The following is an 18,507-nucleotide window of genomic DNA, read 5'->3' on the forward strand; positions in this document are numbered from 1 at the left end:
TACCGTTGCTCGCAGCAGTGTTTGTCTTTACAAACCTTCACCTGGGCCGGAAGACGACTGACGGCAGCCATCAACGAGCGCGACCCTCCGCACAGGAAAAGCGTAAATTCGTGCACCCGGAACGGGCCTTTGCAGCAAAGTTTGCAATCGGTGCAAACAAAGCCAACGCAAGAACGCACCGCAGTGGCATCAGATAGCGCGAACAGGCAAGGCAGGGCAGGCGGAACACGGTGAGAAGGGGAGGGAGTGTTTTTGTGTGCCTGTGTGGAAAATCGAGTGAAAGTGCGTAATCGTGGTGCCACCCATTGACAACGCCATTCGGTGGAGCTGTCATCGAATCATCAACGAGCAGCGTAAATCACCGCCTTCCGTGGAGGCAAAACAGACACCTCGAGAGATTGAACCTCGCGGTGTGTAACATCGGCCTTTACCACGCGTGTGTTCCCTGGCATGGTCCAGGGTGGTCAAGTGCGTGAGCCACGGGTATACAGTTAATACCAACCGAACGTCGTCTTCCACGGGCACAGCAAACTGGCGAGCGAGATAAGCGCGGCAGAACGAACAAGCAGTCGAAATAGACAGAGACACCGAAGGTTTTCCTCCAAGCTCGCACACCAGCAGCAGTAGCAGCGGCGGCAACAGTCCCCCCCCCTCCTCGAAGCAAAGGGAAAGTCACGCGCGTCACATTGACAGCGTGTGCGTTGTAGTGTGCGGCGATATAACTCTCTTGCCACGGCAACGGTGCCAATAGTTGAAGCACCAGCAGCAACAACAACAACAGCAACACTAGCAGCAGCATACAGCCCCACAGAGTGAGCGTGTGGTTTTTTTTTTTTGCTTCCTTCACCATCGTCGTCGGTTGTTCGTGCGTTGAGTGTCGGTTAGTGGTTACATAAAAGAATTGACTTCAGAAGACACACACGGCAAGACGGTAAGAAACCGCCTCCAAGTAGTTTCGGGACGGAAAGCGCGAATAATTGATCCCGCTAGAAGACATCGAATATACCGACAGATAACGTTTGGTGCAGCGAGTGCATTTAGCGTGCACCAGTGAGCGTGTAAGTGCATGTGCAATCGTACGCGCGAAAGAGAAAGATAGAACGAGGAAAACAAAAAGACCAACTCTCGCCGTGAACCTCAGACACTGTGTACGTGTGTGTGTGTGCGTCAAGTGATTCGCCGCGAAGAAAAAGCATCGAAAGCATCAATTGCGAATACATTTTATTGCTTTAATTGTGTGTGCACACCAAACGACGCCCAAAGGACATCCGTGTGTTTGTGTGTGTTGAACTCGGGACAAAGGACAGACAAAAAAAACGAAAACAAAACAAGACCGAAAAGGGGAAAATTAGCTTCTGATCAGAGATCACCATTCCCTGTCACGATCGAGCCCCAGCTAGCCAATTGATTCAGCGATCACCAGCGTGCGTGAGATAGTGTCTGTGTGTGCAGCGAGCAGCAGAGCGAAGGGAGAAAACGTCTCCCGCGCAGGAAAAGTTAGTCAAAATTCCAGTCCCGACGCGAAGCCATAGAGAAGGCTCCTCCTTGAGCCGCTCGAACGATCATAGCGAGATGAGCCGGCGCAACAAAACTCGCCCAGGGCCGGCCAGGTAAGCGCTTTTCCCATTACCATTGCGTCATGTGTTTGTCTCCGCGCGTATTCCACGCGGGAGGAAAAAAGGGGTGGGTTTTTTCTTTCTTTTTTTCGCGATCGCACTCAAGGAGCGAGACAGAGAGAGATGTGTTTTTCATTCATATCGATCATTTAATTCTAAAAATAGAGCTTGATAAGATGTTGAAATTATGATTTGTCGGCGGTCAATGCGTTGATGCAATGATTTAGATTTATCAAAAGGTTTAATTGTTGGGCCAAACTGCTAAACAAGCAAACAACTTAATCTATGCGTCACTCTTGTGGCAAAGGCCACCATGCTGTGCACCGATAACGCAAAAGCTGCCCTGTCTGCTGCCTGTGCCGAACATTCCATAAAGGGTCTAGGTAAACTTGCGAACGATAACGATTGGAGTCGGCCGTGCACATTTTACGTTGTCTGTGTCGATCCCTTGGGCCATTTACCCCATGACTCATGATCCCTTGTCGACGGCGGCAGTAACATGATGAGAATCAATACAGCTCGACAAACTGTGTCTCTGCTGGTTGATTCACGTTTGTTTTACAACATAATTTGAGTCAATAATGTGTAACTTCGTTTTTGTTTGCTGTTGGGTTTTCTCCTTTTTTAACGAACTGCCTTATCGATATATATTCTAGTAACGATTTAATGCACTTTTATAATTAGCCAAAAAAAATATTTCTAAATTATGCTTCTTAGTATATTTTGTGTCATAGTAGTTATTTGAATAATTTTAATAATTTAATGATCCACCAAATTCTGTCATACGGAACCAAGCAATTGTTTGATATTCATCGGTCAACCAGAATCAGCCAATTCATTTTATAAATGTAGATTGTGTACCTTTTAATTATCTGCCTAATTGCCAAGCATTAATAAATACGTAAAAATAGAATAACTTTGCCACTACGCCATTTCCGACCTGTAATAATAATAATAATTTCTCTTGTACAAAAAAAAAACAAAGGTTTTTTTAGCAGCGTCGTGCTATTTTCTTAAAGATGGTGTATTAAATACGTAGTTTCCTCTTTTTTTAATTCACGGTTCGGTACCATTGATCGGCCTTGATGGTACCATTCTACGTTAAGCTTAGACAAGTATACCAATTTTCAATACGATTTTGTCGGGCGAATGAAAGTAAATGAATGGAAAAACACCATGAATGGTGGGATGAATGGTTAGGCGAAGCGAGGAAAATGAAGCGGAAGGAAGGAAACGGGATAACGCTGCACTGCATTGTTTGCGGTGCGTCCTAGAAATCACATGAAACGCCATTATGGCATATACAAACACGTCCACCCAAACACACACACACACACACACACACACACACACACACACACACACACACACACACACACACACACACACACACACACACACACACACACACACACACACACACACACACACACACACACACACACACACACACACACACACACACACACACATTCGCTCCTCAATTCGTCACCACCATGTAACACAACGCACAACACGCCAGCAGTACGGGCGATGCACAATTCGCTTGGTGGTGTGAAAATTGCTTGGGTATCACAAAGAGCGTGAGGGGGGGGGGGGGGGATGGGGTGGTAGCAGCCGCCATCAAGTGTTGTGCCGCTTCACTAACACACATATAAACGCGTGAAGCATGCCCGTGCCGACACACACATGGCACGGAGTGAGTGAAAATGTGCAATGCGTTCCTTCCTCCCCTCCCCACTCCCCCATTCTTCTTCTCTTTGTATCAAATTACCCTCCCGTTTTGCCCCTCCTGCCCTTACCAACGGGTCACTCGCGCGTGTGTGTGTGTCTATGCTTCCTTTTTATTGATTGAATTTTCCCTCCCCACATCCGTCCGTCCGTGTGGTTTGCGCCCGCCCATTGTAGTCTGCAGCATTATGTTTCGCTAGTGTCTCGCTTTGTTGCACTGGACTCTACAGCACACAAAACGTGTCTGGTAGGACCTAAACGCACACACACACAGCCATACACACCTACCACCGTTCAAACGGTAGAGAACGGAAGGGCGCCATCTGGTGATGGTTGCCGGTAGCATCGCGTAGTTCGGAAAGCCCTCGGGAAAACCATTCGTATGCTCTAGTTTTGCTGCTGTAATGCTAAAGAGCAGGAAGACACATAACTTCGCGTTCATATAAATGAGTGCAAAATACTTCACCGTGTGGTGTCGTGCGTTTGCAGTCCATGCGACCAATGATTTAAATTGGTTTGTTATTGAAATGCGATAATTTCTTTCTTTCAACTTGTGGAAAAGTTGTATACCTATCATGGAAAAGTGTTTCAGCAAGCCGACCAGGCGACTCCATGATCGGTAATACTTAGTTCGCATAAGGCAAAGTGTTCAACCAACAACCATCCTTTGCTTGCTTCTATACACAAAGAACTCGTTGCGAACCGGCAAGATCTCTCAGTCAGATCTCGGTGTCTGTGTGTCACAGCCGGTTTTTCTCATCTCGAAGAAAAACACACAGCACCGCAGCGGCGGCGAGAGGAGAAAATTGCCTCCCTGTTACCACCACACAAAGGGAGCTATCCACTTTCTCGCTCACCCAAGCAGCGCGGAAAACAAACGTCTTCAAACCGGACGAACACGCCAGGACTCGGAACAAGAGAGCGCTCAAGCCCTCCCCGTCCCCCCCCGGCTCCACCATGAAGAAAAAATAAAGAGCAACCAGGACACGATGTGAGATCGGCACTAATAAGCCGGAGAGCGAGAGAGAGAGAGAGTGTGTGTGTGTCTCTCGGTTGTGTGTCAGTGAGGAAAACTCGCCCGTGTCGCTTTTCAGTTTCAGTCGCAAATGGTCTGCTCCTTCACGATGTGGCTGAGCTTTCCTTGAATGCGAGCGTTTCCGTTACTCCTTCTTTCTTTATCAAATACTTACCTATTACATTTGGAAGCGCAAAGTCTAGTCGGACCTCCACATCATTTTCCATTCCCTCCCCCTACATCCTTCCCGACGCCACGAGTAGTGTGTAATGTGTGTGTGTGTACGCCTTCCCGAGGGGAAGAAACTGCCTTCCTCAACCCGAAATAAAAAGTCAGTGACGACGGGTTTTACGAGTGATCCAACAAATTGAGTGTAAAAAAAATTGCTTCACTATTTTAGTGCAGTACGCGCGTACCCATGCGGATCAGGATGCGGACAATCAACTTTGCACCATCTCGCGGCAGATGAAATTTGCGTTAATTTTTCCACCGACATTTCGGGGGAAATTCTCGAAAAGACCCTCCGACTGTGTTCGCCTGTCCCAAAGGGTGCCCCGTGCTAAGTGCGTGTCTGTGTGTGTGTGTGTGGGTTTGCCTGACCCCGTTTTATTGTCCTACGAGCACTAGCGCACAGGATTTTCCGTACTGCTTGTGCGTGCGTGTGTACGGAATGGGGTTGGGAGCAAATTTTCACCATTTTCCACCCGGTGAAAGAACACTTGCATTGGGGCAAGTGTTTATCTATGTGCCTGTATGTGCGTGTGACTGTGTGTGTGTGAGGGTTTTCGCAAGTTTGCCATGTGGAGAAGAAAGAATTGGAGCCCCAAAAGAGCCACGCGAGAAATAGAGAGCATGAACATGTTTGTATGTGTGTGTGTTGGAGAGAGAGAGAGAGAGAGAAAGACAGTGACGGAGCGCATGTGGTCGGAAAAAGTGTGAAAAACGAATAAAAAAGGGTTGCAATTGTGTTACACTATCACAACATGAAAAATTGCATTTATGCTTTGTGCTTTTTGCTCGCAAATTTTGTATGCTATCATACACAGTGTGCCATATACGAAATTATGTGTTGTTACAATTTGTATAATAAAAAGGTACTAATAACAGTACCAGTGCATATAGTTGCAATATATTTGATCTTGACTAAATAAAAGTCCCCAAAATGCAACTGATAACGCTCTTGCTATCACGATCATGCTTAATACTTTCTTCTGTGTATATATTGGAGAAGTTAGCGGAGTTTGTGTGATATAAATAACTGTAGTTTACCAAGAATCGCAATCATTACCCCAGCAGTGAACATTCTCCGCACAGGCAGAGGGCAGAGGGCTGGGTGTGGAGGTGATGATGTTTTTTCATCGCCACCTTTCCCAACGATGCGCTACTGTCTAGCGCAACCAACCGTAAGAATGCTTCCTAGCACCCTTTCCTTTCGCCATTGTGCGTATGCTTCAATCGCCACCCATTTGCGAAGAACAAAAAAAAATACATTAACGCATGCTATCAAAGCGCAAAAAGACAAAGGCGAGGGACCGAGTATTTATATGTAGTTCATTTAATTCTAACGAGATAGTTCCTCGCGCCTTACGCTGCCAGCTGGTGCTGCTGTATCCTCTTCGGCATCGTTGGACATCTCGATCGCTTTCTGTTGGCGAAAATTTTCCCACCCATAAGGGTTGAGAAAATTAACAAAAATTGCATTGCTTTCCACGGGCTTTCCGATTTTGCGGATAGTAAGTTTCTGACTGGATGGATTGTTTGATTTACGTAAGAGAATTTCTACATTGCCGTGGACATGAATCAAACGTGGATACAATTTCGGTAAAGGCCAATTTGAGTGCCTATCATTGTTATCATGCTTGATGTTGTGTGAGCGCGATGGTTGCGAGCGTCGATGTGTAATGTAAGGTTCTGGTAACGTTGCTGGTGCAATGCATACCATAAACCAGCAGTAATCAAATCGATGATCACATGGAGGCAAAACCATTTTATAGACACTTTTTTTTACTATCCCAATGACCCTCTGGTTGTCGTGCCACACAACAGTTTGGTCAATAGAATGTAACTAAGGTTGGAACAGAAGCATGTACAGTAAGATCATAAAGAAGAAGTCGCAGGTCAGAACGGTCCACATTTTGGGCTAATCACACTGAACAGGGCAAAAGGCGTACGACAGTCATAGCGAATGTATGCTCTGTGCTCTGGCTGAAAGAGAAACAAAACCTTTTATTCGCTTTAATATTTTGTAATGATTCTCCAATCACAAATGCTCGTCGCATAAGCGCGTGGCATGCGTTTTGTGAGAGAATGTAACGTGTTTGTAACGTTTCCGGCACTATTGTAGAGAGAAAGGCACCTTTGCTCCATCAATAACAGGCACGTGAATTTAGAGTGAAGCCTCTTCAAAGCACCACATCAAATGCGTTTTTTTCTCGCTTAAAGGAAAGCACCACAGGACATGAGCACACAGTGCCGGAAGTAGTCACGCCTCGGCGAAGCATTGTGATAGTTGTGATAGCAAAGCAATGAACGATGGATAATCAAACAACGGTCAAGAAGCTGCATTGCGATGCACACTCCGTTATTGTGCAGCGATGAGAGAGTAACGGTGGACTGGTCAGTGTTTGTCGTCGTTAAACCTTCGGACTTATAGTTCTCTGGAGAAAGCGATTGGACTCCATTGATCGAAGTGATTCCACTGTTAGAGTGTGTGATTCGTGTGCGGCTGTTCGAATAGTCAAATTATACTTGCTGTTAGTTCTACCGCGGGCGTAAAAGGATACAACACTGTGATACACTTTATTCTAAAACATTACATCTTGGGCTTCATTAGCGTGAAAATGGCGCTACAACATTCTTATTTAATGGTACTTTAAATAAAAAAGCCTCATTTCGATCTTGCTTCCGTTCGATTGTACACAATTTCAAACTCAACTGTACTCACGATGTGACTTTTTTCTCGGTTGTTGCTCTGTTATCGCAGGTCCCAGCGGCAACGTTCGATTCAAGCCGAAGGCATTTACAACAATGCACCGTTCATGCATGCAGCCACATCACACGTAGGCAATCTCGTCCAGATCCAGACGCCAGCCGGCCACACATACGAAGGAGTGTTCAGAACATTTTCCTCACAGTTTCAGGTAAGTTACTGCTTGACGTTGTTGATCAAATCAAACCACAGGGTACAACATTGTAATGACTCCTTCCCTTCGTTGCTTACAGGTTGTGCTGGAAATGGCACATCGCGTTGAGATTGGTCCCGATCAGAAGCCAAAAATTAACGTCGACACGTTCGTGGACCGACTGATTTTCAAACCGCACGATATCGTAACGATCGTGGCAAAGGACGTCGATCCGGAGGACGCTACGAGGGATACGTTCAAAACCGATACGGCAATTTCGCGTTGCAACGGCACGAACTGGTTGGAGGATCGCGTGCTGGAACCGTGGGACGAAAGCGGCGACCTGAACGGTGAATCGCTCGAGCAGAGCCTCGAGCTCGACTCGAACGCGGATGGGTGGGATGTGAATGATATGTTCCTGAAGAACGAACAGGTGTACGGCGTGCAATCGACGTTCGACCAGTCCCTGTCCGGCTACACGGTGCAGATTCAGAAGAAAGACAGCGAAGAGTTTAAGGTGCAGGAGCAGGAGGCGGAAAAGATCGCCAACGAGATAGAGAACAACCCGGTGTACAAGGAGCGCATCGATATCGAGAACGGTGACGAGGAGGCCGCCTTTGCCGCCGTCATCCGCCCGAACAGCAACAACAGCCCGCAGCCCGCCGCCGGCGGCGTTGCGGATAAGAACTCGAACAGCGTCAGCAGCAGCAGCAGTAGCACTAGTAGTAGCAGCGGCAACAGTAGTAACGCAGCGAACAGTAATAGTAACGGAAACAATAACCTAGCGAGCAATACGAACAATTCGACCAACAACAACAGCAGCAGCAACAGCAGCAGCAGCAGTAGCACGGGTCAGGCGATGCCCTCGAGCACGAAGTACGTCGTGCCGGCCAAGCGCAAACCCGGCCAGGCTGGCAAGCTGGTGCGAAGCACCCCTCCTCCCTTGGCCAACAGTAATAATAATAACGGAGGCCCACCAGTAGTGACGACACAGCAGCAGCAGCAGCAGCAGCAGGTGCAGGTGCAGCAACAACAGCAGCCACCAAGCCCGCAGGCTCCGCACAAAAACAGTTACGGACAGATGATGTCCCAGCAGCAGCAGCAGCAGCAGCCTCCGCCAGGCAGTCAGCAACACGGAGGCGGTGCTGGTGGAGGTGGTATGGGTCATCCGCAGTACGGAATGCACCCGAACCAATCGCCTTACGGGCACGTGCCGCACCAGCAGCAACAGCAGCAGCCTCCGCCGCAGCACGGCCAGCCGCCGGTAATGAACTCGAATAAGATGAACGGCGACGGGCGGGGCGATATGGGCGGTGTCCCACCCGGCGGTGGTGGTAGTGGCAATATGAATGTAAATAGCAACCAAAAGCCTCTTCCACAGCGGGGAGTTCGCCAGTACGCGAACGCACCGGCACCGATGACGTACAGTGAGCCGCCGCCATCGCTTAACCCGCAGCAAATGGGTGGCCAGATGCAGCCCATGTCTACGAAGCCCCCGATGCACCTGGCGCATCCGCATCACGCCGTTGTGCCGCCGCACCTGCCGCCACCAACGGTGGTGCCGGCCGAGCACGTCGTGATGCAGCAGCATTCGATGGCGATGCCGCCGCCCGTTCAGCAGCAGCAGCCACCGCCGCCCCAACAGCAGCAGCAGCAGGCTCAGGTGCAGGCGCCACCGCCCCAACCCCAGCGCACGGTTGTCGTCCGAAATCGGGACATGGAAATCGACAATCTGCGCAAATTCAACCAAGACTTCAAACTGGCCCCTCCGCAGCAACAACCGCCTATGCCAAATGTTCACCAGCAGCCGCCTCCTCCGGCGCCGCAGCAGCAGCAGCAGCAACAGCAGCAGCAAGGACCACCCTCGCACAACGTCGTGGTGCAGCAGGCGCCACCTCCCCAGCAGCAACCCGACCACTCGACGCCACCGTCGCTGGACAGTTCGCCCCCGCTGGTCAACAGTCAGCAGCAGGGCAAGATGGTGGTACCATCGCCCCACAGCGAGCCACCGCCCCAGCAGGCGCCACTGAATCAGCAGCAAAATCAAGCCTCCCAGACCGCCTCGGGTATGGTGGTTGTGCCGGCCCAGCTGGCCTCCCAATCGCCGCACCTTGTGCAGCAGCCGCCGCCACCGGTCGTGCAGCAACCGCCACCGCAGCAAGGCCAACAGCCGCCAGTAGTGGTCGGCGGCGGCTCGCCGCCCCAGGCCCAGCAGCAGCAACCGAATCACGTCACCCCTACCGGTGCCCCTGCAACCGGCCCTGGCAGTCAAAATGCGGCCGCTGGCAGCACCGTTCCGTCGGGCGGTGCACCGAACGGCAATGCGAACGGTGTCGGTACTCCGGACGGAACGTCCGCGAACGGAAATGCGAGCGGGGAGCCGAAACCAGGCACAGCCACTAAGAAAGTGTTCACGTTGAACCCGGCGGCGAAACCGTTTACGCCGCGCAGTCCAAGCACTCCCAATCCGTCACGGTATGTATTAGTGTTAAGAATGTTCGTCTTAGTCGGTGTTCCGTCTGCACGTAAATGTGTGAATATGTGTGTGTGTGTGTATATAAAAATGCATGAAACTTGCAGTAAGCAGAAATATGATAAACCCCTAATAGTTGATCAATTCTATGTAAGAAACATTGTTTCATTTAGTGTGGACTACGCAAACAATAATTCTAAAGGGATTAACATTTCTACTTACTGCAACGTTCGCCTTTTTGCAGTAGCTTTTGACTCATCAGCTTGTAAATTATTGTATTCTAAATTGCTAATCCAATTCATAAAATCTCATTCATTTGCTTTAAATTAACGTTTACATTTTGCATATTTTTTGTTTTTTCATTCCATAAAAGTTATTTCTTTCGTTAATTTCCATATCATGCATGAACTGTCTCGATTGTTACACTTCTGTTTCCTTTTTCGTTCATTTCATAGCTGTTTAGGTTGCTTTTTTGAGAGTTTTTTTTAACGCAATTTATGTTCCTTTTTCGTGAACTTTTGTTTCACGTGTACTTGTATGATGTATAGTTCAATTCAAAATTGCTTCCCACCATCATCGATATAATGTTAACAAAAATCCCTTTTTTAACACACTAATTTTTTTGCCACGCCCATGATCACCACAATCACCACCACCATCACAACAACCATCAATCACATCCTCACATGTGCCCGTGCCAAAAATGTGCCCCTCCACCACCACAACACCCAACTGTCTACGCGCGTCTGTCTGGATTTGAATTCGGGAACCAAAACCAAAAAATGAACCAAAATCATATGAAACCAAATTGACCGACCAACGTCTTTCAATCTCCATTATTAAAACAAAATGCAATACTATGAACTGCTACTACTACTACTACTACTACTACTACCAATTGTTGTTGCAATTTAAAAACAAACCAACAACAAATCAATGCCATCAATAATCAAAACTATCTTATAACCACCTACCGTACCGCTACCGCTAGCCAACCAACCACTAACAGTAACATAAGTATCATTAATGGTAATCCTTATTTCGCACGCCCACTGAAAAGTCACACGTCTTCTAGCCCGCACACACCACAAACGCCGGGCCCGGCTGCGATAACCCAGGGCTCGTACCAGCAGTCACCGCACGTCATTCCGCAACAGTTCGTGACGTACGTGGTGAATCCGTCCTCATTCCAAACCGCCCAGCAGCACCAGCAAGTGGCCCAACAGACGCGCATCCGCAATGGCCGACAAGGTAGCTACCGGAATGACATTTGTACGCAAGAAAATCCAACGAAAACTACGCACCTTCAACCGCCGCTGCGTCTTGCCCGCTGCCGGAAAGCCGACCGGTACCGGGGAGGCGTAGCGTCGGCACGTTGAATGTTACTAACTGTTGCTATCTTTTCTGTTGTAGTTCCAGTCGGTGCATCGCAGATGCAGGTAGCGGCCGCAACTGGGCAGCCACTGCTGGCGCCTAACCCGCTGCAAATAATGTCTCCGTACGGGCCGGCGATCCACGCGCAACCCTTCCAGGCGGCGCCACCGTTCCATCAGCCGTACCGCTTCTACGAAACGCCCCAGCCGGGCCAGATCCAGTATCTGGCCGCGACCCCGCCATCCACGACGCCCTCGCCCGGCCAGCCGCACCAGCAGTACCATCCGGGTCCGCAGCCTTCGCCGGCTGGCGGTGGCCCACCGACCTACCAGACGGTGCACCATCAGCAACCGACACCGTACCCGATCCCGGTCCCCATCGTACAGCAGCAGGTAGTGCCGACGCTCTACCAAAATATGCAGTCCGCACCGCAACAGAACCACCACCAGCAGAACCTGCACGTGATGCACGTGGCCCAGCACCCGTCGGCACAGTAGCATAAGTTCTCCGCTGGTGCGCCCGGTACCAATGGGTGCCCACCGCCCCATCCGTCGTACGCAAAGGTGTTGAAGAACTAGAGCGCATACGCGAACGGTACGCAAGGCTGGCAAAACAAATAGTGCGGCGGAGGTCGTCCCATCCGCTGCTGCGACCCTTAGACATTTAATGGCACATTGAAAGCGTACTGCGCAAAGAAAAGGGAAGACAAAATAAAATATACAATCTGAAAGCCATGCATAAGGGTGAACAAGAACAAACGAACTGAATTATATATGTATAAATGGTCTAACGGAAGCGCGGTTATTACTACTTTAAGACAGTGAGACGCCGAATCGCGTTCTGCTGAATATAGGCAAATGTTTACACGAGAAACGGGAGAAACAGAACGAGCGAAACTGTTAACACTACTGCTACCGGGGAATATATTCCCGTCATCCAATACTCCTGAGTCGCTCGATTAACCGGTATTGCTGGTTGCATGCTCGTGGGCTGCCATCGTGTACGCATACAATGATGCCTGCGTTCATCACTTTCACGATATATCTCCTGAAACGAGCTGCTTTCCGTCACGTATGCAAGCAGTTGTGTGGTATTTTTTTTGGATTAAGCTGTTGTTTTAGTAGTTTCATGTTTTTGTTCTACCATCATAATTTGTGACAATGACATTCCCCTTTTCTCTATGGCGAAGGCATATTTTTAGTCGTTTCCAACATGCCATTAATGTCATTAACATCCATGGATAGTGTTATGTTGTGAGCACTGGTTTTGAAATTTTATGTGTGCGCTTCATGGCGCTTTCTGACGGGTGTGTATTTGTTTGTGAGCACGTACAGTGAAGCTCCGCGATCAGGAAAGTGTTTCGGTAATGATTGAAATGAGCGCATCTCGTGTGTTTTGGTGACATGGCGATTTCCGGATCGTTTCTAACGGTACGGTAAATATGAACAGATTGTAGAGCAGGCTCTCTTAGCCTTCTTGATAAGTAGATCTTTTGGGGGAGAGGCAAAAACTACTTAGAATATTTCTAAACTGTGCTGGGTGGGCACGGAACAGCAAGACGAGTACGGTGGTAAACATAGGCACACACACACTTGTTTGTTGGTCCTTTTCTTTCGCAGTAGAGGAATGAAGTTGTCTGTATTCTTTTTGCTCATAGTCGAACAAGTAAAATATTATACACTCAATCATAAGGAAATGTTGTAAGAAAAGGCAAGAAGGAAGACTGCAGGTGTGGTACGAAACTGCAAACAGTTGAAACGTGAAAATTGTATCATATAACTGGTTGAGGGTAAGGGTAGTCTAATCAATAAGATCCCGATAGGATGTACATGAGGGAGAATGTAAAAGCAGCAGCAATGGCGAGTGAAGTACGCATTTCTGTGTAACCGACCTAGCCCCAAACATGGCATAGATCGCGCGTTGATTTTACATAGGTGTGTAAAGAACGGCACCAACAACATTGTTGAAGGTGAATGATAGTAGCCATTGAAACAATATGACGTAGGCAAGGACTCGGGACGATAACTTAACAAGAAAAGAAAAAAACACTCACACACGATACATGCATTCGTATCTTAGCAAAGTAATACATTATTAGATAAATCAAATTAATCTTAATAGTGAGGAAGGAAATAAGTTGGGAAAGAAGTAGTCGGGCAAGACAAGGCAGAATCGTTAGGTTGATCGTATGCAAGAATGATTGTAGTGCAAGGATGCACACGCTGAAATCTCTTAGGTGTAAAAAAATGGGTGTGGACACAGCTTGAATGAACGGTGTATTGTGTGATTGTGACAAGAACGGTTATGTTTTATGCTGAAGTGAAGAATCTAGAGCGACAATTCTTCCGTAAACAATGGAAAGACTAGAAAAAAGGCAAACCTTTTGGTAATTATCAAAGAGCTAAAAAATTAAGAAGCAACCTTAAGCAAGCCAACAAAGCATTAGGTGGAGAAGTAAATGTGTGTGAAATGAAAGGATAATGAAGAAAATCACAATTATCGCTAATGAAGCATCTACAAGGTGAATGCGACTCCGTTGGAAGAAACTGCGAATGCGTAACACGTAGCCAATAAATATAATTTATTGAATGTCCCAATTTTTTGGGCAAAAACCACGAAATGCGAGAGACACGTCATGTAGTTAGTAGCCAAACATACTCACGAATGGAAGAAAATGACGTAGTGAGCAAAAAACTGAGGGGGAAAACATCTGACTTCCTTCCTCATCTAACATGTGTACGTCTTGCAAACTACAATTAGACCACACACACTAGCAATAAAATGTAGAGCAACAAACTAGTATTTAGCTAGCTACAAGGACTTGCATTGTGGTAAGGGCGATGAATAGGACGACGCAAGTGACGATACTAGCGCAAGATACAACAGTGATGAACCACTAACTAGGATAATGGCGTGAAAACAGCGATACAGTTCGGTGCTATTGAGGAGTAATGAAAAAAGAATGTAAATTCTACAAAATATCAAAATAACAGGCAACCGTTGCGCGATTGTACGAATGCTGATGAATTGCAGGCACGTGCAAGACTATTCAAACATGTTAAACATGTTAGAAAGCAAGAGAACAAAAAAAATATACATAGAACATAACTAGAAGCCCAAGCAAAGGAAAAGGGGCTTAAAAGACTCAATCGAATGAAATAAAGAGAGAAAGAGAAAGAGAAAGAGAAAGAGAAAGAGAAAGAGAAAGAGAAAGAGAAAGAGAAAGAGAAAGAGAAAGAGAAAGAGAAAGAGAAAGAGAAAGAGAAAGAGAGTAAGAAGCAAAGAATATTGAAAAGATGTAAAATGCAGTAAAATGCGTGAGAATGTTTGCCTGCAGCAAGAGAATGGCAAGACAAAAAATGTAAAATACGTGCAGATCATTGACGAAGGGCAACAAAGGAACAAATCTTCAACAGAAGTCAAATGGACGGCGTGATCATTTGCAAAGAGGTGAAAAAATACGCCTATTGACAGAGAAATGATGAAAGCATACTACGCAGTGTTCAGCCAAGATCACATCGAACAAACAAAACAAGTGAGAACAGACACAGTTCGACAGACAAACAGAAACGAGTAACAGTGTCAATGAAGCTGAATTTGAAATTTCAATTACAATTTTCCTACTCCTGGATCAAATTTACGCAATACTCGAAGGGATCGATTTACGTTCTGAAAAGCTCCAGCTATCTACACGTCTCTGTGTGGGGTTAGGCTTTTTTTCAGTTTTAGAGCTACAAATAGATGAAAAGTGAAAGGGGAAAAACTAACGCGATACAGTCAAACTGAACTGCTACAGCCCAAAAAACGAAAATAATCCATTTTTCCATTAAACAGGAGCAATCATGATCATACAAACGTTACACTCAAAAAAAAAAAAACAAAAAAACGCGACAGAAAGAACCTACAACAAACCGTGAGAAAAAGCTTATACATTGTTAAATCTTTTTTTGTTTTTATTTGTTTTCCATCTACAAGTACAATCGCCCGCACTCTTCTTCTGCGTTATGCCGCGTCCGCAAAGAAAAATCGAACCTAGGAAAGGCACATGCATATGAGGATTATTGCAATTAGGATGGTAAAAGCAGATGTCAAAACCCAGCATCACTGTAGCGCATCACGAGATCATGTTACACGTTATAGGGTGATGCACCTTTTGGGCGGTGGTGATGGTGCAAATGAAGCGATTTGTTAGTGAGTATTGCGGTGGACGGCAGTTTCACGCGGAAGTGGCGTGGCGATTGAAATGTTATCGTTTACCTTTTTTTCTTTTGTCTGTAAAGAGGAAAAAAGAGCAAAAACCATTCAGTGAAACAAAAAACAGAAAAAATAATAAAAAAAAAACACACTAAACAAAACCAAACACTACGTATGTGACTTATTACGGCGATGATAGTTGTTGTTTACTTTCATCAAGATTTTGGGCCTATTGGTTTGATTTACCTCTTTAAATTAACTTAAATCCTAATCTTAATATGTATTCTTCCTCAGAGTATCTACTTTGTGCAAATTATTTGCAATATTTTGTCCTATACTTGTTTATGGCTCCAGCTAATGATGGATTTAAAACTCCGTAGTACTCCGTACTAGTCGTCGCCAAGAAAATAGCTCATCGAGAGAAAAAAAATTCTAAAATGCTGATTAATAAACTAAATCAGCATTTGTTTACTTTACAAATAATTTAATTGTTTTTTTTTTAAAGTGAGTGAGAAGTATATAACTATCCAGTCGTTTATTCAAATGCATTCTCTTGCTTTTAATGAAGTGGATATGGATAAGAAGTCCCTTTATGTTCGTTACAAATCCTTGATGATTTGAAATGAATAAAACTAAACCGATGGATCATGAAGTTATTTACCACTACCACGAATAAATAGTTTTAAATTTGCATACCGTGCGTGTCAAGGTCGTCGGAGTTTGATGACTGACTGGCAAGCATAGGGGAAACAGATGTTCAACCATCGTTAATCACTGGATGGAAGGAGGTGGTGTAATGTTAAAACGTTCAAATCATGTATGTACGAGACCGGATTCACGAATGCCCTATTATGACTGATTGACACTGACACACAAGGCCGTTGAAGAATAACCAAGAACATGTATTCAATGCGCGGGCACAGGGGCGGTCCCATGGTACAGTCGTCAACTCGTACGACTCAATAACATGTCCGTCATGGGTTCAAACCTTGAATGGACAGGAGAGATAGCAAGGATTGACATGACTATCCTATCCGGCTGTGTGATAATGAATTAAGAAATAGAAGAAGAAGAAGATGTATTCAGTACCTGTTCAACTGTGTTCAACTGCACAAACCTATGCCCATGCAATTGTCGCATGAAAAAAACCTTACAACGGTTGCATAAAAATGAACATTTTTTTTCGTTTTTTCATGGGATTATCTTCACCCGCACTAACAAAAAAAAAATTGAAAACTCCATCAGTCGGACTCTAACCGTGATGGTAAAAAAAAGTAAAGCAACTTTCGTTCAGAAGCGTGCGTGCCCGCCACGACGAAAACGGACATTGTGCGGTAGTTTTTGGATGACTTCTAAGACCGTCCTGGCATCTTCAAACATCTAGGCACTATTGGAGCACTAGACAACCATCAGAGCATCGAAAGAATGTCCGATTCCGAATGGCCGACGACCCTGAGCAACTAGGAGTTCCAGAGGAAGCTAAAGAAGCGGAAATTGCTTCGACTGGGTTCGGCCAATGACACCAAAACTCACAGCGGTTATTTGATGAAATGAAACGGATAAATATGATTAAGTACATGTGATACCCTAGCCAGCGAACCGGTCCAACATACCTCAGCTGCGTTCCATAGTGAATTTCTGGAATTAATGGAGAAGATCTACTACAACAATGTTGTCGCGAAACCTGAGAATTTATTGATAAAAATCTAAGGTAGAACTTAAATACATGTCTACATGACATGCATGATTTAATGAATCCTTCCACAAAGATAACAATAATTATTATAATAGTTAATGTACAAATTAACGGTATACTCCAGGAATGCGAAAAAAGGCATCCAATTTCTACATCCACAAGCGGTTCATCGTTGTGTACGCATTGGGTGAGGATTTGTTAGTCTTTTTTGTTTAAATAGAAAAAATAGATTAAATGCCTCGGCACAACCGGCCAGCCATGGGAAACACAAACATTATTTTAAACTCGCTATGGCTGAAGCGTTTTCCCAACCCCCTGAACCTCAATTGACCGTGTTGTACATTGGGATGCACGGGTACATCTAGTCTAGGGTCGTACCGACAAATAGAATTGCGGGATGCTGCATAACCGCATGTCCTGTCAGCTCTTGTCATGTTTATCGCGAGGGGAAAACAAACAAAAAACAACACACATCCTTACCCCGGCAAGTGAGAGGAAAAATATGTTTCATTGCCCTTTGATAGCAGCCCGCCGCGTCGCTCTCACTTTCCCCTAATAGTTTCCGCACACGCAGGAGCTATGGCGCTAAGAAGAAGCATCCGCACCACACAGGAGATAGTAAGCAGGAGGTACCGCGCGATTGCGGTGGGTAATTGTGATTAATTGTTTGTCGCATCGATTGCGCGTGTTAAACTGGACCGTGTGCGCCACCAATTCACACGACACGCGGCCACTCATTCATCGATTCGATGACGTGACGTTAATGGGTGACGGTCGTTTGATTTGTTACAATTTTGGCAAATTTAGCCCGTCGAATCGTTGGCCGCAGACTGCCACAGGCGGGCTCATTAGCGAATAGTGTTACACGAACATGAGTGAGAATGTGAATGTGATTTTAGTACAATTTAACTGAGATGGATAATTAGAGGGAAATTGTATTCTGTTTTAAATTGAATATTTGCTATAAATAATGATCTTTTATTTATAAAAGATCAGTTCTGTCCATCGTTTGACTATGTTTACTCAATTTAAATTCGACTGGTCTCGTAGTACAGTCGTCAACTCGTACGACTTAAGAACATGTCCTTCATGGGTTCAATCCCCAAATAGACCGCGCCGCCATACGTAGGACTGACTATCCTGCTATGGGGGGGGAATCAATTAGTCACTGAAAGCCAAAGCCCACAAGTGGGTACAGGCAGCCTTGACCGACATCGGTTGTTGAGCCAAAGAAGAAGAAGAAGAAACAAATATTAATTTCCCTGGTGCTAACATGCAGTACAATA

The 18,507-nt window shown here is 46.0% G+C and overlaps 1 protein-coding gene across 8 annotated transcripts; it reads left to right on the forward strand.

Moving 5' to 3' along the window:
* Positions 1–1,475: 1,475 nt before the first annotated feature.
* On the forward strand, positions 1,476–15,691 carry LOC11176108 (ataxin-2 homolog). Of its 8 annotated transcripts, none has more exons than XM_061640834.1 (6): positions 4,434–4,735; positions 6,805–7,229; positions 7,346–7,502; positions 7,585–9,959; positions 10,949–11,229; positions 11,371–15,691. In XM_061640834.1, the coding sequence occupies exons 3-6, from the start codon at positions 7,401–7,403 to the stop codon at positions 11,826–11,828; spliced, it is 3,216 nt and encodes a 1,071-aa protein (XP_061496818.1). In that variant the 5' UTR covers positions 4,434–4,735; positions 6,805–7,229; positions 7,346–7,400; the 3' UTR covers positions 11,829–15,691. The 8 variants fall into 8 exon arrangements, with proteins under 8 accessions (XP_061496813.1, XP_061496814.1, XP_061496815.1 ...); XM_061640836.1 differs by having other exon boundaries at positions 4,434–4,693; XM_061640829.1 differs by lacking the exons at positions 4,434–4,735; positions 6,805–7,229 and adding an exon at positions 1,476–1,610.
* Positions 15,692–18,507: the final 2,816 nt, after the last annotated feature.

Source organism: Anopheles gambiae, chromosome 2 (genome assembly GCF_943734735.2).
Source record: "Anopheles gambiae chromosome 2, idAnoGambNW_F1_1, whole genome shotgun sequence".
Classification (NCBI taxonomy): domain Eukaryota; kingdom Metazoa; phylum Arthropoda; class Insecta; order Diptera; family Culicidae; genus Anopheles; species Anopheles gambiae.

Excerpts from the sequence above, each read along its gene's own strand:
- LOC11176108 (XM_061640829.1), top strand. The coding sequence starts at position 1,573 with ATGAGCCGGCGCAACAAAACTCGCCCAGGGCCGGCCAG. Across the intron at positions 1,611-7,345 it reads ACTCGCCCAGGGCCGGCCAG|GTCCCAGCGGCAACGTTCGA; the intron begins GTAAGCGCTTTT and ends CTGTTATCGCAG. Across the intron at positions 7,503-7,584 it reads CATTTTCCTCACAGTTTCAG|GTTGTGCTGGAAATGGCACA; the intron begins GTAAGTTACTGC and ends CGTTGCTTACAG.